The 19,314-nt window shown below is 38.6% G+C and overlaps 1 protein-coding gene across 11 annotated transcripts in view; it reads right to left on the reverse strand.

Annotated features, from left to right (window-relative positions):
• Positions 1-19,314, reverse strand: part of LOC105493171 (RNA binding motif single stranded interacting protein 1) — a 217,694-nt gene that overhangs the window by 25,175 nt on the left and 173,205 nt on the right. For all 11 annotated transcript variants that reach the window (XM_011760646.3, XM_011760645.3, XM_011760641.3 and 8 more), the window contains exons 4-6: positions 14,849-14,940; positions 5,925-6,082; positions 3,276-3,355 (exon numbers count right to left, since the gene is read on the reverse strand). In XM_011760646.3, the coding sequence (XP_011758948.1) occupies positions 3,276-3,355; positions 5,925-6,082; positions 14,849-14,940 (330 nt within the window). The remainder of the gene's footprint in view (positions 1-3,275; positions 3,356-5,924; positions 6,083-14,848; positions 14,941-19,314) is intronic.

The raw sequence follows: 19,314 nt of genomic DNA on the forward strand, positions 1-19,314 counted from the left end.
AGTATTGGCCTGGTGTTATAGTGCAGTAAAATTTATTCAAAACCAACAAATATTTGTTTTTGCATAGTATGGCTCAAATGTTGTGGTGGGCATGAAAACAAAAAGCTGAAGATAGAGTTTCTGCCTTCAAGGAGCTTCTAGTTTAGTTGGACTGACACATGTAAACATGCTAAATGCCACACTACAGGGAGGTGTCCTCAAGGTGATCATCTGCAGACAGAGCACAACCCAGCTGGGTCAGAGGAGGTCCTTGCAGGGAGGAGACAAGCCCTGAACAAAGTCTTGAAGGCTGAGGAAGCGACAGCCAGGCTAAAGGGAACCAAAGGGATCTGGGCCATTGGAAACCATGAGAGAGAAAGCCAAGAAAAATGATGCAGCATGCTGTCTTGGGAATACCATTTGGAGGGTACAACATTGATATTGTACCTTCCAGTATCAATGTTGGAGGAGGGTAAGCAGGAAGGCAGAGGATGGAGGCAGACAAGACTGCAGAAGTAGGCAAGGGCTCCTGTCACCTTTGGCCTTCCATGCCATTCCAAGAATCCTCGATCTTTCCTTCTAACTGAGAGGGCGTGGATTTTTAACAATAAAGTGACACATAGGTGTATATTTTATCTATCTCTGGCTACAGTCAGGGAGAATATCTTAGAGAGGTAAGAAGAAATAGGGCTGATGCAATGGTGCAGATGAGAGATGATCAGAAATTAAACTAGGCAGTGGTAGGAGAAAGGGACGGAGAAGGTAGATTCTAGAAATAATCAGGAAGAAAAATTTAGGGACTTGAATGATTATTTGTATGTGAGATACAAAGGACAGAGGAGGCAGGGGAGTCCAGTCCTGGGTTTCTAGCTTGGATGTCGGGGTAGATACTCTTTCTACTAACTGAGAGTAGGAAAACAGGAGGAAGAGCAGAATTAGATGGGAAGTGAGGTAAGGGGGACTAGTGTAGTTCTGGAGAGGATGAATGTAAGGTAACTGAGGTCAGGCAGTCTGAAACTCTGGGGAACAGCCAAGATGAGAGATGAATGAGAATCAGTGACTATGAATATAAGTAATAGTTAAAACCTTGAGAGTAGATGAAATTATCAGAATCCTGAGCCAAAAATGGAATTCAAGGCAACACTAACAATTAAAAGCAAATAGAAGAAACAAGTTTACAAAAGAGAAGGATTAACACAAGATGGGAAGAAAACAGAGACAGGTGTAAAAGAAGTCAAAGGAGGACGCATTTGATGGATGAGTGAGGGGCCAGCAGTCCCAAATACATACAGCAGACAGACACAGTATAAAAAGAGGGGAAATTCTCCAGATGGGGTAATCAGGAATTAAGAGTTACAGGTTGAACTGTGTGGAGTCCTAACACCCAGTCCTCAGAATGTGATCTTACTTAGAGACAGGGTCATCAAAGTTAGAGCAAGATCATGGCGAGGGGGTAGGCCTTCATCCAATACGGCTGCGGTCTTCCTAAGAAAGGGAAATCTGGGCATGAGACAGACGACAAAGAGGGAAGGTGCTGTGAGGAGATTCGGGGAGAAGACAGTCATCTACAAGCCAAGGAGAGAAGCCTGGAACAGATCCTTCCCTCATTGCCTAGCTTGGGTGTCTGGATAGAAGGAACCAACCCTGCTGACATCTTGATCTTGGGCTTCTGGCCTCCAGAACTCTCAGACACTACATTTCTGTGGTTTAAGCTACTCGGCTTGTGGTACTTTGTTATGGTTGTCTAGCAAACTAATACTGCAAGTTTACCAAGAGGAGTTTCAACCACACACCAGGAAATGTCAGATTGGAGAGAACTGAGGCATAAATGGGAAGTAAGGAAGTGAAGACTACACTTTAAAATGTTTACATGAGAAGGTGCTATAAAAAACCAGGGTGCTTAGTTTAGTTTCTAGATTGCAAAGACTTAAGTGATTTCAAATACAAATGGCTATCTTCTTGAATATTTTTGGCATGAAGTAGTTTTTGTTCAGTTCAGTTTTTGTTCACTGAATCCTGTGATTAAAAATGTCTATTGTAGTTACGTTCACAAGTTTCGTTCCTAGTGTTACTTGTTTGCACATTTCCCCCCATTTCCTCACCAATTAGTCTTGCTAGATATCTGTTATTTCAGTAACTGAAATTCAAATTTCTTGGCTTTGCTGAAAAAAAAATTAACAAAAGCAAAAGACAGAAACTGAAATTATAGGAGAGTGAGGCAATGACTGGCAGAGCAATGTCCCAATGAGATGGGATCTCAAGGACAGCTTTGAAACCCTTGTCCATGAGACTTTAAGAAAGGAGACTGGTAAGACTGGATGTGGGTGTAGGTCCCCTTGCTGGGAGAGAGCAGGAAGCTGACGGAACTTCTACCTGGTGATTTCAATTTTATTCATCAAGTAGGAAGTGAAGTCATCCACTTGAGAGTTAGGGAGGGGGTTAGGTAGGGTACTGAGCAGGCTGGGGAAATTGAGAACTGCTGCTAGGGAAGGGTAAGGAAGCCGAGTGAGGACTGGTGGTGCTGAGCAATTGATCAAACTGAAGACATTTAATTTGTGGTAGTGCCAATCTTTGCCTGCATGGATATAACAAGAGTGGTGTGGGTGAATTATGGCAGGATTAATCCAGGTTCAGTATTCTGCCGTGATAGTGTGACCAAGGGATGGGGTGCAAGAACAGGAGAATGCCACTTAAGAAATGATTTTAACACTCAAAAATGGAGACCAGATTTAGTAGGAAAGAGAAACAGGTAAAGGAGAATGAAGTGAAAAGAGAAGGATCCCTTTGTATTTCAGATCAGGGTTTGGGGGAGTTAGAGTAAGTGTGACATTAGAATGAAAAACCCATGAAGTGTGTTGTTCTTGGTAATGACAACACAATGTAAAACCATGGGAGAAAGTGGTTAAAGTGGAGTGGACACAAAGGCCATAGGAGCTGAGGTCTAGGCACTGCTGGGATAGAAAAGTACCACACACTGCTCAACGGATATGATCGAATGAAGGGAGGTTCACTGAGGATGGTGATAAGGTGGTTTAGAAGCTGGCTGCTGCATCGAAAGAGGAGTGAACTGCACAATGCTTTACAAGCCAGCTCCTTACCACTGCTTCCATTAACATTTAAACATCCAATGCCTATGCCTAGGGAGAGGTGAATTTTTAAGTCTTATTTGTAAATCCAACAAAATGCATCTTAAAGAGCAAAATGAGGGGTTTTTGTTCTACTGACGTCATCATGTGCTAAAGTTAAACATACATCATACAGAAGACTACTGATAAAGTTTCAGACAAACAACATACCAGAAACTCCTGGTGGTGTCTTAATAAATTTTCCATTAAAATGACCAATAACAGCTTCGCATTTTTCTGTTGATTCCATCCTATTTATAATAAAAATAGAATACATAAATATTTAAAGGTCTCTTAGCTTTCCTCTTGTTCTGTGCATGCATAAACATTCTTATAGGTTTTTTGGATACAAATGAAAGCTAGTAAAAATGTGAATATGATAAAGGGTCTATTCTACCTTTTATCTAACTGCTATTTTTGTACTTCTATAGTAAAATGATAACTGATAACAATAGAGTATATTCTGAAGCAAAGCAAGAATCAATTATATTGAGTGTTTAAGATCAAGTATATCAAATGTATAATTTTATTCTAATTGTTGTAAAACTGAAAAATCAATACACAATAGCTTTGTTAGCCATAATACTGAATTGAAGAAATAACAGTTTAAAATACTACGGTATTTTCTACTTGCTAAAATACTAGTCATTTTAAAATTGTCTTTGCTTTTACAAATTCACAAAGTGACAGACTAAAAAGTCATGATAACAGCCAGTATCAGTGAGAGGGTGCGCCTTACATGCTTCTTACATTTGCTTCAGGTTTAAAATTAAATTTAGTGAAGTCAACTATATACCTTTTCGCCTTGGCTTTGGAGGAGTAAAGGTTGGAGGCTAACTTTACAACTTACTCTATACCTACAGGTGGATGAAAGTATCTGAGAAACATTGCTGGGAACTTAAATTACTTCAAATTATCTTTCTTTAATGGAAGAAACACTGAATAATCTACTAAAAACACTCTATACACCTGGACTACTCAGAGAGTTACATCTTAGTTTTAACAAGCAGTGATAGTTTCAAAAAACAATGTAATTAAATTGATTTCTGTCTTTGGATACAGAAATGATACAACTTGATCTGTTTTCAGAACACCCACAGTAGTGACAAAATGATGCTAAGCTATTCAGTGACTCACTTGCGTCATTTTAGCCAGTGCATCATATGCTGGAGATGCTGGCCTTGGTGACTTACTACTAGTAGGATATTTTAGTTTTATGATAAAGTTATCTGGCCTGACAGGAAGAGCAATGAACTAAAAATCCAGATGAACCAAATTCTAGCCCCTGCTTCATTATTTGGCAGTTAGGTAACAATGGAAAAGTTCCCTTTTTGGTCTCAATTTTCTAATATATAAAACAACATGTAATAATAATGCTTTGTTGTTGATATATCACAGGTCTGAGGTAAGATGTGATTGTCATTTGTGTATAAAAGTAAACTCTCAGAAATTCTTCCTACAAAACCAAAGTCAATACTTTAAAATATGTACACATTATTTGTTATTGCACCATATTAATAAATTTCTAATTAATGCATCATATAAAAATCAGCTTTGGATTAGAATTTTGATAAAAATCAAAGAGCTTTCTATTTAGTATTTTTCCATCAGAAACCAAAATAACCACTACTCTGAAGTGTTTTTCTTTTTTTCTGGGGAGAAAAAGATAAAAATTAGACGGAAGGAGTAGAGGGCACTTTAGTTATAACTAGACTTTTTTTTTTTTTTTTTTGAGAGAGACGTCTGTCACCCAGGCTGGAGTGCAGTGGCATGATCATGGATCACTGTATCCTCCAAATTCTGGGCTCAAGCAATCCTTCTGCCTCAGCTTCCCATGCAGCTGGGACTATAGGCATGCGCCACCATGCCTGGCTAATTTTTAAACTTTTTGTAGAGAAAGGGTCTCGCTCTGTTGCCCAGGCTGGTCTCAAACTCTTGGGCTCAAGCAATCCTTTCGCCTTGGCCTCCGCAAGTGCTGGGTTTATAGGTGTGAGCCACTGCATGCAGCCCCTAGAAGATTTTCTTTCTTTTTTTAAGACTAAGTCTCGCTCTGTTCAGGCTGGAGTGCAGTGGCGTGATCTCGGCTCACTGCAATCTCCATCCCCTAGGTTCAAGTGATTCTAATGTCTCAGCCTCCCAAGTAGCTGGGATTACAGGCACCTGCCACCATGCCCAGTTAATTTTTGTATTTTTAGTAGAGACAGGGTTTTACCACGTTGGCCAGGTTGGTTTCGAACTCTGCCCGCCTGGCCTCCCAAAGTGCTGGGATTACAAAGAGCCACTATGCTTGGCCTAGATTTATTTCTTTAAAAAAAAAAATCTGAAACAGAAATTATAAAATGTTAGTATTTGTCATATCTGTGTGGTGGTTACACAGGTATCATGTCCTTGTCTTACTTTTCTGAATGTTTTACATATTTCATTTTAAAACCTAACCCATTTACTTTACTGATGAATCAAACTTCCATCGAATAAGAAAAAAAACATACTGATTTATCTACTGAATTCAGGAGACTGTTATTTTTAAAAAGTTAGAAGCATCCTGAGCTAAGGACACACACACGTTCAGAGCTTTTGCTCATGTGATAGTTCCTTTCCATGAGGACCCAAATATTTAGTGTGCTCAGCTTCATGAATTCTAATGAACTTGCAAAAGATCTGGAAAAATGCAGTCTGGTATTTACACATAATTTAAGTTCATGGTGCAACTGCTCCCATAACCCCAGCTGAAACTCTCTCTTCTTGGTCATTTTTAGTTTTCCAAGATAACTAGGCAAAGCTATTGTTGTTGACATAATAAAGACAGGGCACAAGGCTTACCTAGCAAAGCCAACACCACGGCTTGTACCACTGGAATCACGTAGTATCCTTGTAGAAATAACTTGTCCAAATGGTTTGAGCATATTTTCTAGTTCTTGCTCATCCATGGAGAGTGGCAAATTAGAAATGTACAGGTTGGTAGGATCTTGTTCTTGTTGCTAAAACAGAACAGAGTGTTGTCCATTAATTTCCAACAGAAGGTGAGATATTTATGTTAACACACCTATTTTTATTAGCTACTTTCTTTGCTCAAGTCCTTTTAAAGTACTCAGAACCTCAGAACACCAAAGTCACCTTGGATGCTTGAAAATAGTGTCTGAAGCTTGGACAATCTGTGCAGACCAGACATGATCCCACCAAGCCCTTCTTAGCAGATCTGGAAATGGCACGATTGAGTTGGAGAGGATGCCCTCATGGAACCACAACTCTCATTTGTTTACGGTGTTTCTAAAAATAACTGACCTCTCCTCCACTGTTATTTTTAGGAGTCCATTTTAGGCACACTATTGCGCAGGAGACTAAAACTGCTAATAATTCAATTTAGAGATACATGAAGGATTCTGGACCAAGTCATCTACAGTCCAATAGGGATCTGCCCAAATTCCCATCCTCTGCTCCATAGCAAAGTTCATACTACTTTTGAGTCATGATCACCAATAGTAAAAACAGCTAATTTAACGAAAACAAGAAATCACAAGGCCATATAAAATAGTTAATTCTGGGTAGGGCAAATTTTAGACTCTTGGAAAAGCTGAACTCAAGAGTAGATGGGGGAGGAAATACTTTGTTCAGAGGACATGGCATTGACTTGGGACCTGAAGATCAAGCAGAAGTCAAGAGGCTTGCAAAAGGCTATCTAAGGGGTTTGATTTTACTTTGTCAGTCACTACTACTTCAACTTTCCTACTTAAGCAGTGCTGAAAGAAAGGAGAATAATTATGTATCTATAGGCAAAAGGCAAGGTAGCCTTGCCAGAGCTGCAAAATGTTCTTGAAGTCTTGTGTTTTACCTTTAAAAAAAAAGTCATGTAAATTTTGCAATCTACTTCCTATCTGAGTTTATTTTAATGGAGAAACAATGTTTTTGACCTAATACCAGTAAGTAACACTGACACTCCAGGAAGATAAGCCATGCTTATCTTGTGATATCATGCACATGAGTTGCATAATGACATTTCAGTTAATGGCGGATGGCATGTATGATGGTGGTCCTGTAACAGAGATGAAAACTTCCTATCACCTGGTGATGTCTTGATGATCCTGACCCTGTGTAGCCCTGGCTCATGTGTGTGTTAGCGTCTTCGTTTTTTATAAAAATTTAGAAGGTAATAAATAATAAATTTTAAAATAGAAAAATGCGTATAGAATAAAGGTATAAAGAAAATACTTTTGTACAGCTGCACAATGTATATGTTTTAAGCTAAATATTACAAAAGTCAAAAAGTTAAAGGTTTATAAAGTAAAAAAGTTACAATAAGCTAATTCATTAATGAAGAAAAAAAATTTTTCTTTTTTTGAGATGGAGTCTCACTCTATGCCAGGCTGGAGTGCAGTGGCATGATCTCAGCTCACTGTAACCTCCACCTCCCGGGTTCAAGCGATTCTTCTGCCTCAGCCTCCCAAGTAGCTGGGACTACAGGCGTGCGCCACCATGCCCAGCTAATTTTTGTATTTTTAGTAGAGGTGGAGTTTCACTATGTTGGCCAGGATGGTCTCGATCTCTTGACCTTGTGATCGATCCACCCACCTTGGCCTCCAAAAGTGCTGGGATTAAAGGTGTGAGCCACCACGCCTTGCCAGAAAGAAATTTTTAAAAATAAATTTAATGTAGTCTAAGTGTACAGTGTTTATAAAGTCTATAGCAGTGTAAGGTCTTAGGACTTCCCATTCACTCATCACACACTCACTGACTCACCCACAGCTATTTCCAGTCCTCTAAGCTCCAGTCATGATAAGTGCCCTATAAGGGTGCACCATTTTTATCTTTTATACCATATTTTTACTGTACCTTTTCTATAGATACAGAAATACTTATCATTGTATTATAACTGCAGACAGTTCACACCATTCTCCTGCCTCAGCCTTCTGAGTAGCTGGGACTACAGGCGCCCATCACCACGCCTGGCTAATTTTTCGTATTTTTAGTAGAGATGGGGTTTCACCATGTTAGCCAGGATGGTCTTGATCTCCTGACCTCGTGATCCGCCCATCTCGGCCTCCCAAAGTGCTGGGATTACAGGCGTGAGCCACTGAACCCAGCCATGCTTTAAAGTCTTGATTCAACTTGAAAGTTTACCGATGAGGAAATAATATTCAAAAATGCTATAAAGCAGAATCTCAGAAAGAACTGGGCTCTTAAACCACTCTTTGATATAATGAAATAGAGTAGACTAATGCAGGAAAGTATTTCCTATGATGTTAATGCACTTGTTTTCAATAGCAAAGACCCTGTCAGTTAGAAACCTAATTTCATTTGGGATGACCTTTAGCGCTAATGTTATTTATGTTTCTTTTCAAATGGTCAACATATCCTGCAAACACTGCCCACAAAGTTGAATTAAAAAAAAAAAAGGGGGGAGGGGGGAGAAACTCCCAGCTGGCAGCACATGCCACAAAATAACAAAGTGTCCATGAATTCTTTTTTTCCTAATCCCTTCTTTTCATGGGTGTTTTTTTTTTTCTTTTTAAATTTTACTTTCTTTCTAGTTGTTGTCCATGCATTCTTATAACCACACATTCACTGTGAACAGGACATACAATACATGCAATAACTGGTGGTGGTTCTTGAAATGAGGATAGTTTACTATCTTTAAAATCAGTGACAACCATAACTGGGTTATTATTTACAATGCTATGTCTGAAAAAAATACTTATTCTTTCAATTATAGGTGACCAAACATAAAAATGGGGTCAATGGGCCTCCTTTGTCCCTAGGCATGGAAGGGGTTCAAGGGTTTCCATAACAAGCAGAAAACTAGATCCCACATTGGCCGTCAGAGGGATAAACAGCTACTAACGTTCACGTGAGTAGAAAAGCCAGGCTTGGAAGTCTTGCACAGCATAAAGCACTCAGTCATCATCCGAAAGAAATTAACAAAAACCTCCCCGTGAGTGTGGAACGGTTCCTAAAATGCAAGAACGGGGACTTGGCAGTAAGAGCAGACATCTGTTTTCTCTTTTACGGAATAGGTTCAACAACCAGCAGATAGCCGGTCACTGGCATGTGACTGCAAACTGCTCAGGGCATGGTTGAAGCTCTGGATGGAGAGGGGGAATTACATTCCTGCTCGTGCGACTGCCTATTTATTGAAAAAAATGTGTAAACTTCCCAATAGCCAAACAGCACATAAGGATTTGCTGACCCCCATCAGGCAATAGGAGGAAATGAAAGGCCTACAGAAGTCACTTTGTTAACAGATATAAACAACGTCCATTCGCCTTTACTGTCTTTGCAGCTCATTATCTGCGTTTCTTTTCCTTTTATAGAATCTGAGTCTTTTATTTGAAAGATGTAAACATTTGTAACATTTGCCTAGTGTAACATAAACAGGTTTTCCAAAAGGCCCAAAGCCATTAGGTTAAGTTTCATCAGTGTACTTGACGAATATAATTTTTAACTGTCCCTTTCTTAATTCTCAGTATCTGCCCAAGCTTGGAAAAAAGTTATTTTCTCACTTAATTAATTTATTTGATCATCAACAAAACAAACACTAAAAACCTACCATATGGTAGGTACCAGGCAAAGCACTGAAAATTAAAACACGAATAAAAACCAATCACTGGTCTCTAATGCCCTCATTTTGCAGTTTTGCAGCAATTTAGTTTTGAATATTTATGGGGTTCTTTTTCAACTTAGGTAGCCAGTATGTCAAACAATATTATATTTCTGCCCTTATTCTCTAAATGATTGCTCTTAATTTTTTTCTGACTATATAAGGATGAAAGACTTTTAATATATAGCAATATGAGTTTTCAACACATTATAGTATCCTGATTAGTTCACTAGAGGAGAGTGGAAAGTGATGGGTCCCCTCCCTATCACGCAAGCACAGGGGCTGGACTTAAACTTCTTTTAAAAATCACTTCCCCGCTGGGTGTGGTGGCTCATGCTTATAATCCTAGCACTTTGGGAGGCCTAGGCAGGTGGATTGCTTGAGTTCATGAGTGCGAGACCAGCCTGGGCAACATGGCAAAACCTGGTCTCTGCAAAAAAATACAAAAATTAGCCAGGTGTGGTAGTGCGTGCCTGTTGTCCCAGCTACTCAGGAAGCTGAGGGTGGGAGGATCACTTGAACCCAGGAGGCGGAGGTTGCAGTGAGCCGAGATCGCCCCATCGCACTCCAGCCTGGGTGATAGAGCCAGATCTTGTCTCAAAAAACAAAACAAAACAAAACAAAAATCATCTCCCCAAAAGATGTGTGTCAGGTGCTCCTTTATCCAGGCAGCATAAAGGGGCTAAGTCAAGTCTAGATACTCAAACTCATGGTTCTACAGTATAGAATGATAAACTCACTGATATTTAAAATACCTCTTGTAACTTTAATGATATCATAAAAAAGAAATCAGATCTAGGAATCTCAAGTCATTCTACAGGGACCTAAAGAAATTCACAATATGCAGAATGTTGGCAGCTGGCCAGCACCTCTGAACCTGAGTACTGGTCCTCGCCACAGATGATGGAGGAAGAGGTCCTTTTCCTTAGCCAATTTATAGTATCAAGCTTTCTAAAGAGGTCTTTGAACAGTGCTCATTTTCAACCTGGGGGAAAGCTAGTATTTGAAGAGCGCTGTTGACATGACATATAGTGCCAGTCTATACCCAGTCCAGTTTTGAATAAAAGCATTGTAAAGGCTTCTTCAAAACAGTATATAGTTAATATTCTATGCTGCTTAATATTACAGGCATTGGAAATGATGCCTAGGTAAGTGTTCAGTGGTCACTCCAACTAAAGCCTCTACATTCTTAACAGATTGCTAAAATAGAACTCTTTCTAATTCTGTTTGAGGGGAGACCACAAAACAATGGGTGTTGGGCACTCCCATATTCCAGAGTGAGAAAACAGACCACCTAAAGACAGCCTGAAAGGAGGTGGCTGAGAACTGGTTTGGGACACTTAACTGACCACCCACCTCCTGTCTGTGTCTAAGAGACTGGAGAGACTGAGAGTGAGCATTTATGGGGAGAGAAATGCTGAAGCATTCCCAGTCTCACCCTGTGAATTGCTTTCCTTTCACCATCAGTCAAGCAAGAGGGGGGGACCACTCAGGGAGCTTGATCTGTGTCTCAGGAACCTGAGTGGATACAACAGACAGATGCCCCACTTAAAAATCTAAGGAATCTTCAACGAGAAAGGATGAAAGGCTGACTAGTGTGGCCGGGAGGTAACTCTCTCCAAAAGATGACTGGCAAAGGTAGATCAGATGTGGGCCACACAGGTAGAGTTGGCCCAGGGTTGTGTTAGATCCTCCCAAGGTGGTTGCTGCGAGGGGCAAGAAATCCCAGCAGAAAGGGGTTGAAGATAGATCATTAGATTATCAGGAGCTGACCATGTCAACCTGAGGACATGTATTCTTTCACTTCAAGGAGCTACAGGAGAAAGATCAATTTAGCGGAGGTGGGGATGGAGTTGGTTAAAGATCTCAGAAAACCAAAGCATTCCATGAGAGAAAGCATCAGCATGCTGCCTGGCTACAGAAATCAACATCAGATGACCTCATTGTCAGGTCATCCTTTTCCAGCACACCAACCCTGGAGGGGTTAAACAAAGCCATGGCTAGTAAGCTGAAGGAAGAGTGAGAAAAACACAAGCTCTGGAAATAGGAAAGAAATTAGTCATTTGCTCATCTTACTATAAGCTTGCTACTTGGAGCAGACCTAATCCAGGGAAGGAAGAAGCTTCAGCTGAAGATTCACTACATGATACTCAAAATTTTTGTCAAATAAACAGTATTGGAGTATTAAATTACAGGCATCCCACACTTAACATCATAATCTGTTCCTGAAAATCAGAAATTGAGCATCAAAATGTTAACCGAGAGCCTATTTCACATTATATTAAATAGGAAAAAATTATAATGTATTACACATCAGTCATAATCCTCAACCAAATTTTCTAAAATGTAACTATTTTATTTTCCTATTTTTCTATAATTCCCAAAAATGTAACTAAATACATTCATCATTACATCTGTCTCTGTGCATGTGTGCACACATATAACAAATGGTTCTGTTGGGATGGAAACACTGCTTCCTGATCACCAAATAATCAATATGGTTGTCAGCCAACAATTGCTTTTTAGGCTGTGATGTCTCTCTCAGCACCAACAATATCCAAGACACACATCCCTTATGTTAAATCTCAGGAGTTTTAAAAACATCTATATGTGAGTCTGACATTCTATAAACTGTATTTGCTATGTAACTTGAGACTCTGACTGAAAATATATTGAAACATATGTACGCTTCATGGAGTTTGGCTATGAAAAACTGAGGCATTCTACCAAAAAAAAAAAATCAACCAGAAACACCTGAAACGAAAGCAGCTAGGGGAACTTCTTGAAATAATGACAGAGGCTACAGAAGTCATGAGAGTTGCCCTGGATTTTATCCAAAAAGCAAGGAGCTTCAATGAGTGCATTATTAATAGAATGGACAGTGGGGAAAAGAAGAAAGTTGTTTTCCAAGTGTGCCCTAAAAGTCCTGCTTATACAATGCTGGGTTACCCATTGTTTACAGAACCAGATTAAAATTCTGCAAATCATTATGCAACATAGGTATCACATAGTCCAATAAACATATTTAAAACCTCTTTATCACCGTCTTTCAATAATGTCACAGAGAATCTCTATATGATGGACACATAATCTGAAAATCATGATGCTCAATATTTACAGTTTCTGAGGCCAGGTGTGGTGGTTCACGCCTGTAATATCAGCACTTCGAGAGGTTGAGGCGGGTAGATTACTTGAGATCAGGAGTTTGAGACCAGCCTGGCCAACATGGCGAAACCCTCTCTCTACTAAAATTACAAAAATTATCCGGGCGTGGTGGTAAGTGCCTGTAATCCCAGCTAGTCGGGAGGCTGACACAGGAGAATCGCTTGAACCCAGAGGGGCAGAGGTTGCAGTGAGCCAAGATTGTGCCACTGCATTCCAGCCTGGGTGACAGAGCGAAAAAACTTCTTATTCTGGAGTTTAAGAAAATCTAAAGTAAGTTCAACTCAATGCAAAGTTTAAAAAATATTAAATGGCAACAGCTACTTAGAAAGGTGATTCCTTTTACTACTGAAATCTTTATGCTGATTCTTTCATTCAAAGTACATCTCTACCCTATAGCTGCATACAGGTTTTTCAACATCCTTAAGGTCCTCGTAGGCAACTTATCCGCTTACCAGAGTCCTTTAACTTCTATGAACCTTCTTATGTGTATGTAAATACTTCTCAGGGAACAATTACATGCTATAATTCAGAAGTAGCAGAAGACAGTATAAAATTACTTTCCTCTTTACTTGAAGAAGCCAGATAATATAAAAGTATTGCTCTTTTAAAAAGAATACTCACAAGATCAAACTGCTGAGTTTCGGGCTTGAAAATATTTTCCGTAGCAATTGAAGAACTCAGGTTTAAAAAATTTACATAATTACACAGATGTCTTAATAACTGCACTGTAGGTAGTAGGTATTAGGATGCAATGCAAACTTACATTTGGGTAATAAAGACTGGGACATAAATACCAGTTTATTCAGCAGAGACTCCTAAATGTGTTTGGTACATAATAGAATGTGTATTTTGGAATGTAAGCACTTAAGAGATGCATGCCATTCCAAGTGTGACTCTCCTAGTTGGGCCTTAGCTCTTCTTAATAAAATTGAAAGTGGCGTTGGGGGTAGATGCACTAGACAGTCTAAGGTCCCTCCAGCTTTAGAATTATGACTGCACCTGAACTAGGGATTTAGATCATGTAAGGCCAACTTTTTCAAGGCCATCAAGTCTATCTAAGGCATCATTACTTTTGGAAGAGGGTCTGAGCATCTTAAACTAACTTTCGGGATGAAACAAATGCAAAGAGAAAGACACAGTGACTGGCTGATCAATTCCATTTACATCCAGAAACTGATATTCTAAGTCAAAACCGTAGCGGTAAACTACCATAAGATGAAAGTTTTCAAGAAAAATGTACCTTATAATTAACATCCATGTGTACTGTGCTAAAATACATATAAAGCATGAAACATGGTCTCCCATTTTATTATCCCCTAACATTCAGGCATATTACTCACCTGAAGAAATTTTCAACAATATTGCTCATCTAAAATACGCTAAAAGTTCACCAGAAACAAGTCTTGAATAAAGTCATTATAGAACTACTAAAAAGTAGATTTATATCCCATCAATAATCAACACCTAAAAATGTTTTACAACTGTACAATAGAAATAGCATCTGTAGCTTACATCTGCATTAAAACTACTTGTTTTAATATTTGTATAATGTATGTGCCAGTTATATATATTTCTGAAATAGAATATGCCAATTATCTTTTGAAACATGTCTAGAAGAGTATTCATTCCTTGGGCACTGACATTTAAATTTTTTTTTTTTTTTTAAACAGTACAGATCTTAAAGACTCACAAACACCTGATTACCTGAGAAAATATGCTGCTATTTCTCAATTTACTTATGGGGTTACATAATTTACTATGTAAATTTTATATATTTATAAATCCTCCTTCATAGATTAAGTTACGAAGAACAGTCCTCTGCACAAGAGTGACTGTGGAGGCTGCGGAGGCACAGGACAAGCGTCCAGAAGGCGCTGTGCTGAGTGGGATGAAGGGGAGATTGCAGATGCAGATAGAAAAAGCAGACCTGTCAGGCTTCACAACCAAAGCTGTGGAACAGAGAAGTGATTGCCGGCTCTCAACTCACCTTTGCCATTTGAGCTTGAACCCCACTGGCCTTCAGGGCAGACACAGCTTTTTGAGCTGCTGCAGGGCTGTCAAAGTCGACAAAACCGTAACCTGAAATGCAAAAACACATTTAGTATTTAAGCATTATTCTGTGGTTAGGTAAAAAGTAAAAGAACAGCTCTACTTTGTTTCTGGTGCAGGCAAGAGAGATGAAAATGTCCTGAGGGAGCTAAGGCGTTAATAGCTGCAGGCCGGCGGCCTCCTGGGCCCTTCTTCCCTGTCACCAGCCAGACAAGCCTCCCTTCAGAGGGAGTTGGGGGAGTAAAGAACCAGCGTTTCCCTAGTCAAGCTCTGATGTGTCTTGTATTTACTCGAAACAAACAAACAAAAAGACATTTAAGTTGCCAACCAAGGTTAAAAAAAGAAATTAAAAAAAAAAAAGGAAGGAAAAAAGTCAACTTCAGAGAAATAGCATTTTAATGATTCAGTAAGAAAGATGGAGCCATCCTACAGAGTCTATAAATGACAGAAACAAAAATTTTGTAGATAAACTTGTATTTTTAAAAATTAGAATACGTACAACTATTAGACACCCCCAATATAAAATAATCTAAAGTTTAGTACTCAGTTAAATACATCATACTTATTTTCTTAAAATACAGCTCATCACACCCCTTCAAAATAAAGAAGAGCTGGGGAAAATGCCTCAAGGCACCTAAAATATGTTTTGGCAGTTCATGTTCTAAAGTCTAAAAACAAAACAAACACATAACCTCCTAAGAGATGCACTAGTTTGAAGTTTCCTTATCCATAGCTTTACAAACATTTTTAATGAGCTGGTCATCTGTCTTTCCAGGCCACAACAAATCAAAAGCAGAAAATTAGGGGAAAAGCAGGGCTGGGATGATGGTAGGCCTGCTACAGAGTAAGTATATGAATGGCATCTAAAGGTAAAAACTAACAAGCAATGAAAGAGAAAAAACTATGCAAAGAATAGGACTTACACAGCATAAGCACTAATAGCCTCATGAATCTCAACAGATCCCATGAGTATCACTGTATCAAAGTAGAGAATCACAGACTTTTCACTGTGATAATTATAAGTTATTGAGAAAAGGGTCAAGTTATACTTAGTAGACTAAAGAAACAGGGTACCAGGCAAAATACCAGCACCTTCCATGGAACTCAAACTAATTTTAAAAGAGTAAGAACACTTTGAAAAAGAAAAGCATCATTGGAAGGTTGTTTAGAAGAGGAGCCAGTCCTATCATTTACTTACAGAAATATTACTAAGTAGTAGTAATTTAGATAGTATGATACTAGTGACAAAATCAACATCAATACAGTCAAACAGAAAGCTCAGAAACAACCCAAAGTCAGTTTTGCAGTATTAGTACCAAAAATATGGCCTGGTAATGAAGTAAGTTATAATGAGATGGAGCAGACTATCGACTACAGGAATAGATGTTTCAGGAGAGATAAATGTTAAAACTGAAACAAGAAGCAGCTTCCTTATATTACTTGGAATTGGGCTGAAATAATTTGATTTAGACAACAGAGAAACAGCCAGGCTGCAGAGCAAAATGAAGAGGTTGATCTAGGTAAAACAAAGAATGCTACTTAAGTGCCAGGTTAGAAATAAGGTTAAACATATCTTAGATGTTTTTTAGACATCTGTCGTCCATGCTAACATGCAACAATGCTCTGTGGATACACACACAGGCATGTACATGCACATACGCTCTCATACAGTTTCAGTGGGTCATAAATGAGCACCCAGCTACAATGAAATGATACAGCTTTTACTGATGGATATTTAAGTTTTTTTCCTTCAGTTTTGCTATTGTCAACAAATTACAATAAACAGAAGATCTCAATTTTGATGTTATTGTATTTGAAGTTACTACCAACTCAGGTAACATTTGTATTCTGTTACCGTTATTTTCTCATAGAGAAATCCATAATGCTTGTATTTTAGTTAACTGTCAACATCCTTTTCTGGCCTTTCCCAATGCCTACCACACTATGGCTGTTTTATAACCATTTGCTGAAGACAAACATAATAGTTAAGTATGCAACCTTGTGCTCTTTCATGTTCTCTATCTGTATTACTTTCAAATAAATAGAAGACAATATAAAATTTCAGTTATACAGGCTCTATGGATTTGATTATAATAGGTGTAAAGACGTTTTTGAAGGCAGCGTTCACTAAATAACATGGCATCCTCTCACTGAGGCTTCCCAGGAGAATTCCTCTCAGGTTTCAGGACCAGGAATAGTTATGTTATTCCTGCTCCCTGGATTTTCCTCTCACATTGTGATGATTGAATCATAGGGAGAGCTATGTTTTCTATTTTTGCCATGGCCACTAGGAAACACAGGGACATTTGGTAATAACTTAAAGCTGCCTGCTTTTACCCTTAGTTTTCCTGTCAGTCTAATTCATCCTGAAACTAATTTTGCTAATGTGTGTAAGTGTTCTGGTCTTACATGTACTTCTGTAAGTATAAATAATCAATCAATTTCATAACCAATCTTTTGTGAGCTTTTTTTTTTGTGTCCTGAACTGCCACATTTACCAGTATTGGAGGGCCTAGAAATGCCTTTTGTTGGCTAAACTTTGAGAGAAATTGAAATGTAAAATAGCAACTGAATTGTGAATTTTAAAATTTAATAACTTAGGTACATGTTTTTCTAATACTTCCTTCAGCTTAATTATCTTGAAAATACATGTTCCAAACATATGTTTTGTGGCAAAAAGTGTTCTGTAACCCTCTAAGATCTCTCATTCCCATATATAAAGTCCTTTGATCTGCTTAATCTTAAAAAATTAGTATATAACACAAGTAGCTTTCATTTACATTAATATTCTATAATCTTTTATGCATTTATTTTATATTCATTTATCAATCATCTATATGCCTATCTATCTACCTATCACGTCATCTTGGGTAACATGTTATCTAACTTTATTATGAGCTAAGTTAAGTGTTATTTCTTCTCATTTGTCCTGAAATTACTTTTTTCTTGCTTCTAGGATTTTATAAACCCACTCTTACCCTCTCCACTCACTCACTCAACCACCGTCTCAACCCACCAGATATCTGTTGACACCTATTGCTGGGAGGCTTGTGTGAAGCAGAGAGCCCTGGAAGGTTTCTATTGCTGCCCACATACCCAAAAGCAGTGTCTCCCAAGACCCACTTTAAAGGAAGTTATCCAGGAGACTTCTTGTGTCTAAAATCAGTTCTGAATTAGTCCTACCCTTAGTTAGAAGTTCATAAATCTCTCTACTATGGACCCTTACCAACTGTTAAGGGTTTGTATTATGACAACATGTTAGATTTAGCATTAGTTTATTTTTTCCCATACCTTTTCTAGATCATGTAGAGCAATTTGAAAAGGCTTCTATGGAATAGGTTGCTTTTGGAGCAGAGTGTAAAATAGTGTGGCTTTCAGTTTAGGGATGTGGTGAAGAATTCAACCTCTGGGTCCTTTCTTTTACTTAATTAGGGCAGCTCTGCTTTTTAACACACTGAGCCAACATGTAAACTTTCTTTTGGGATGGGGAAGAAAAAGAGATGAGGTAGGGTATGGATGAAACCACTCGTCTACTCTGATTTCTCTCTAGTTTCAAAGTGATGTTGGTGATCAGCTTCCTATTTTTATGCCTGCAAGAGTCTGTTTTTCTTTATAAAACCAAAAGATTTCTTTCTGTGTCTCTGCTCTCCCAAATCATTTATAAATGTTAAATAAGACTAATCTTGGAAACTAAGTATATGCATTTCAGTCTACAATTTGACTCTCTCTAGTTTAATTCATTTAAAATATTTACTGGGTACGACTCTACATAAAGCACGTTCTATTCACTGTCCCAAGGCAAAATTGCCTTAATGTGCCATGTTGATTAAACATGGGCTTAGTTATTTGCTACAATAGCTCCTTTAAATTTAGGCACTTTGAAGAAGAGACAGAAATACAATGAACCACTTCAAGTCTAGATTAAAGGAAATGCTTGGCTTATAAGGAGAGGCCCCTACCATAGGGTTCATTTATGTTCTCTGCCTTTTTCAGATTGTGCTAAGCCACTGCCCCGTCACCACTACTTGAAAAACTGGGGTCTAATTAATGAGGAGATTTGCCTTCTCTGCCTATTCCTGTCAACTTATTTCAGTTCATGGGGTCAGTAGTTAGATTCAAAGTCAGCTGACTCTATTCTTCCCTTTTCCTAGAAATCACATGTCTATTGTTAAGATGCTGGATCATTAAAAGTCAGAACCACAGAGCATCAGTGCTGCTTACTGTAGACGCCTCCTCTTCCAGCACATGGGGCTGGATGAGCTCATCCTAATTACATGGAAAACTGAAGGTCAGTGCATCAAATTAATGCAGCAGCATATTTCAAAGGGGCGCATGACCTCCCCTCCCTATTACAATTTGGTCAGTGAAAATGGTTCTCTCCTCCCCGCTGCCAATATTGTCAAC

This window comes from Macaca nemestrina, chromosome 11, assembly GCF_043159975.1.
Source record: "Macaca nemestrina isolate mMacNem1 chromosome 11, mMacNem.hap1, whole genome shotgun sequence".
NCBI lineage: Eukaryota > Metazoa > Chordata > Mammalia > Primates > Cercopithecidae > Macaca > Macaca nemestrina.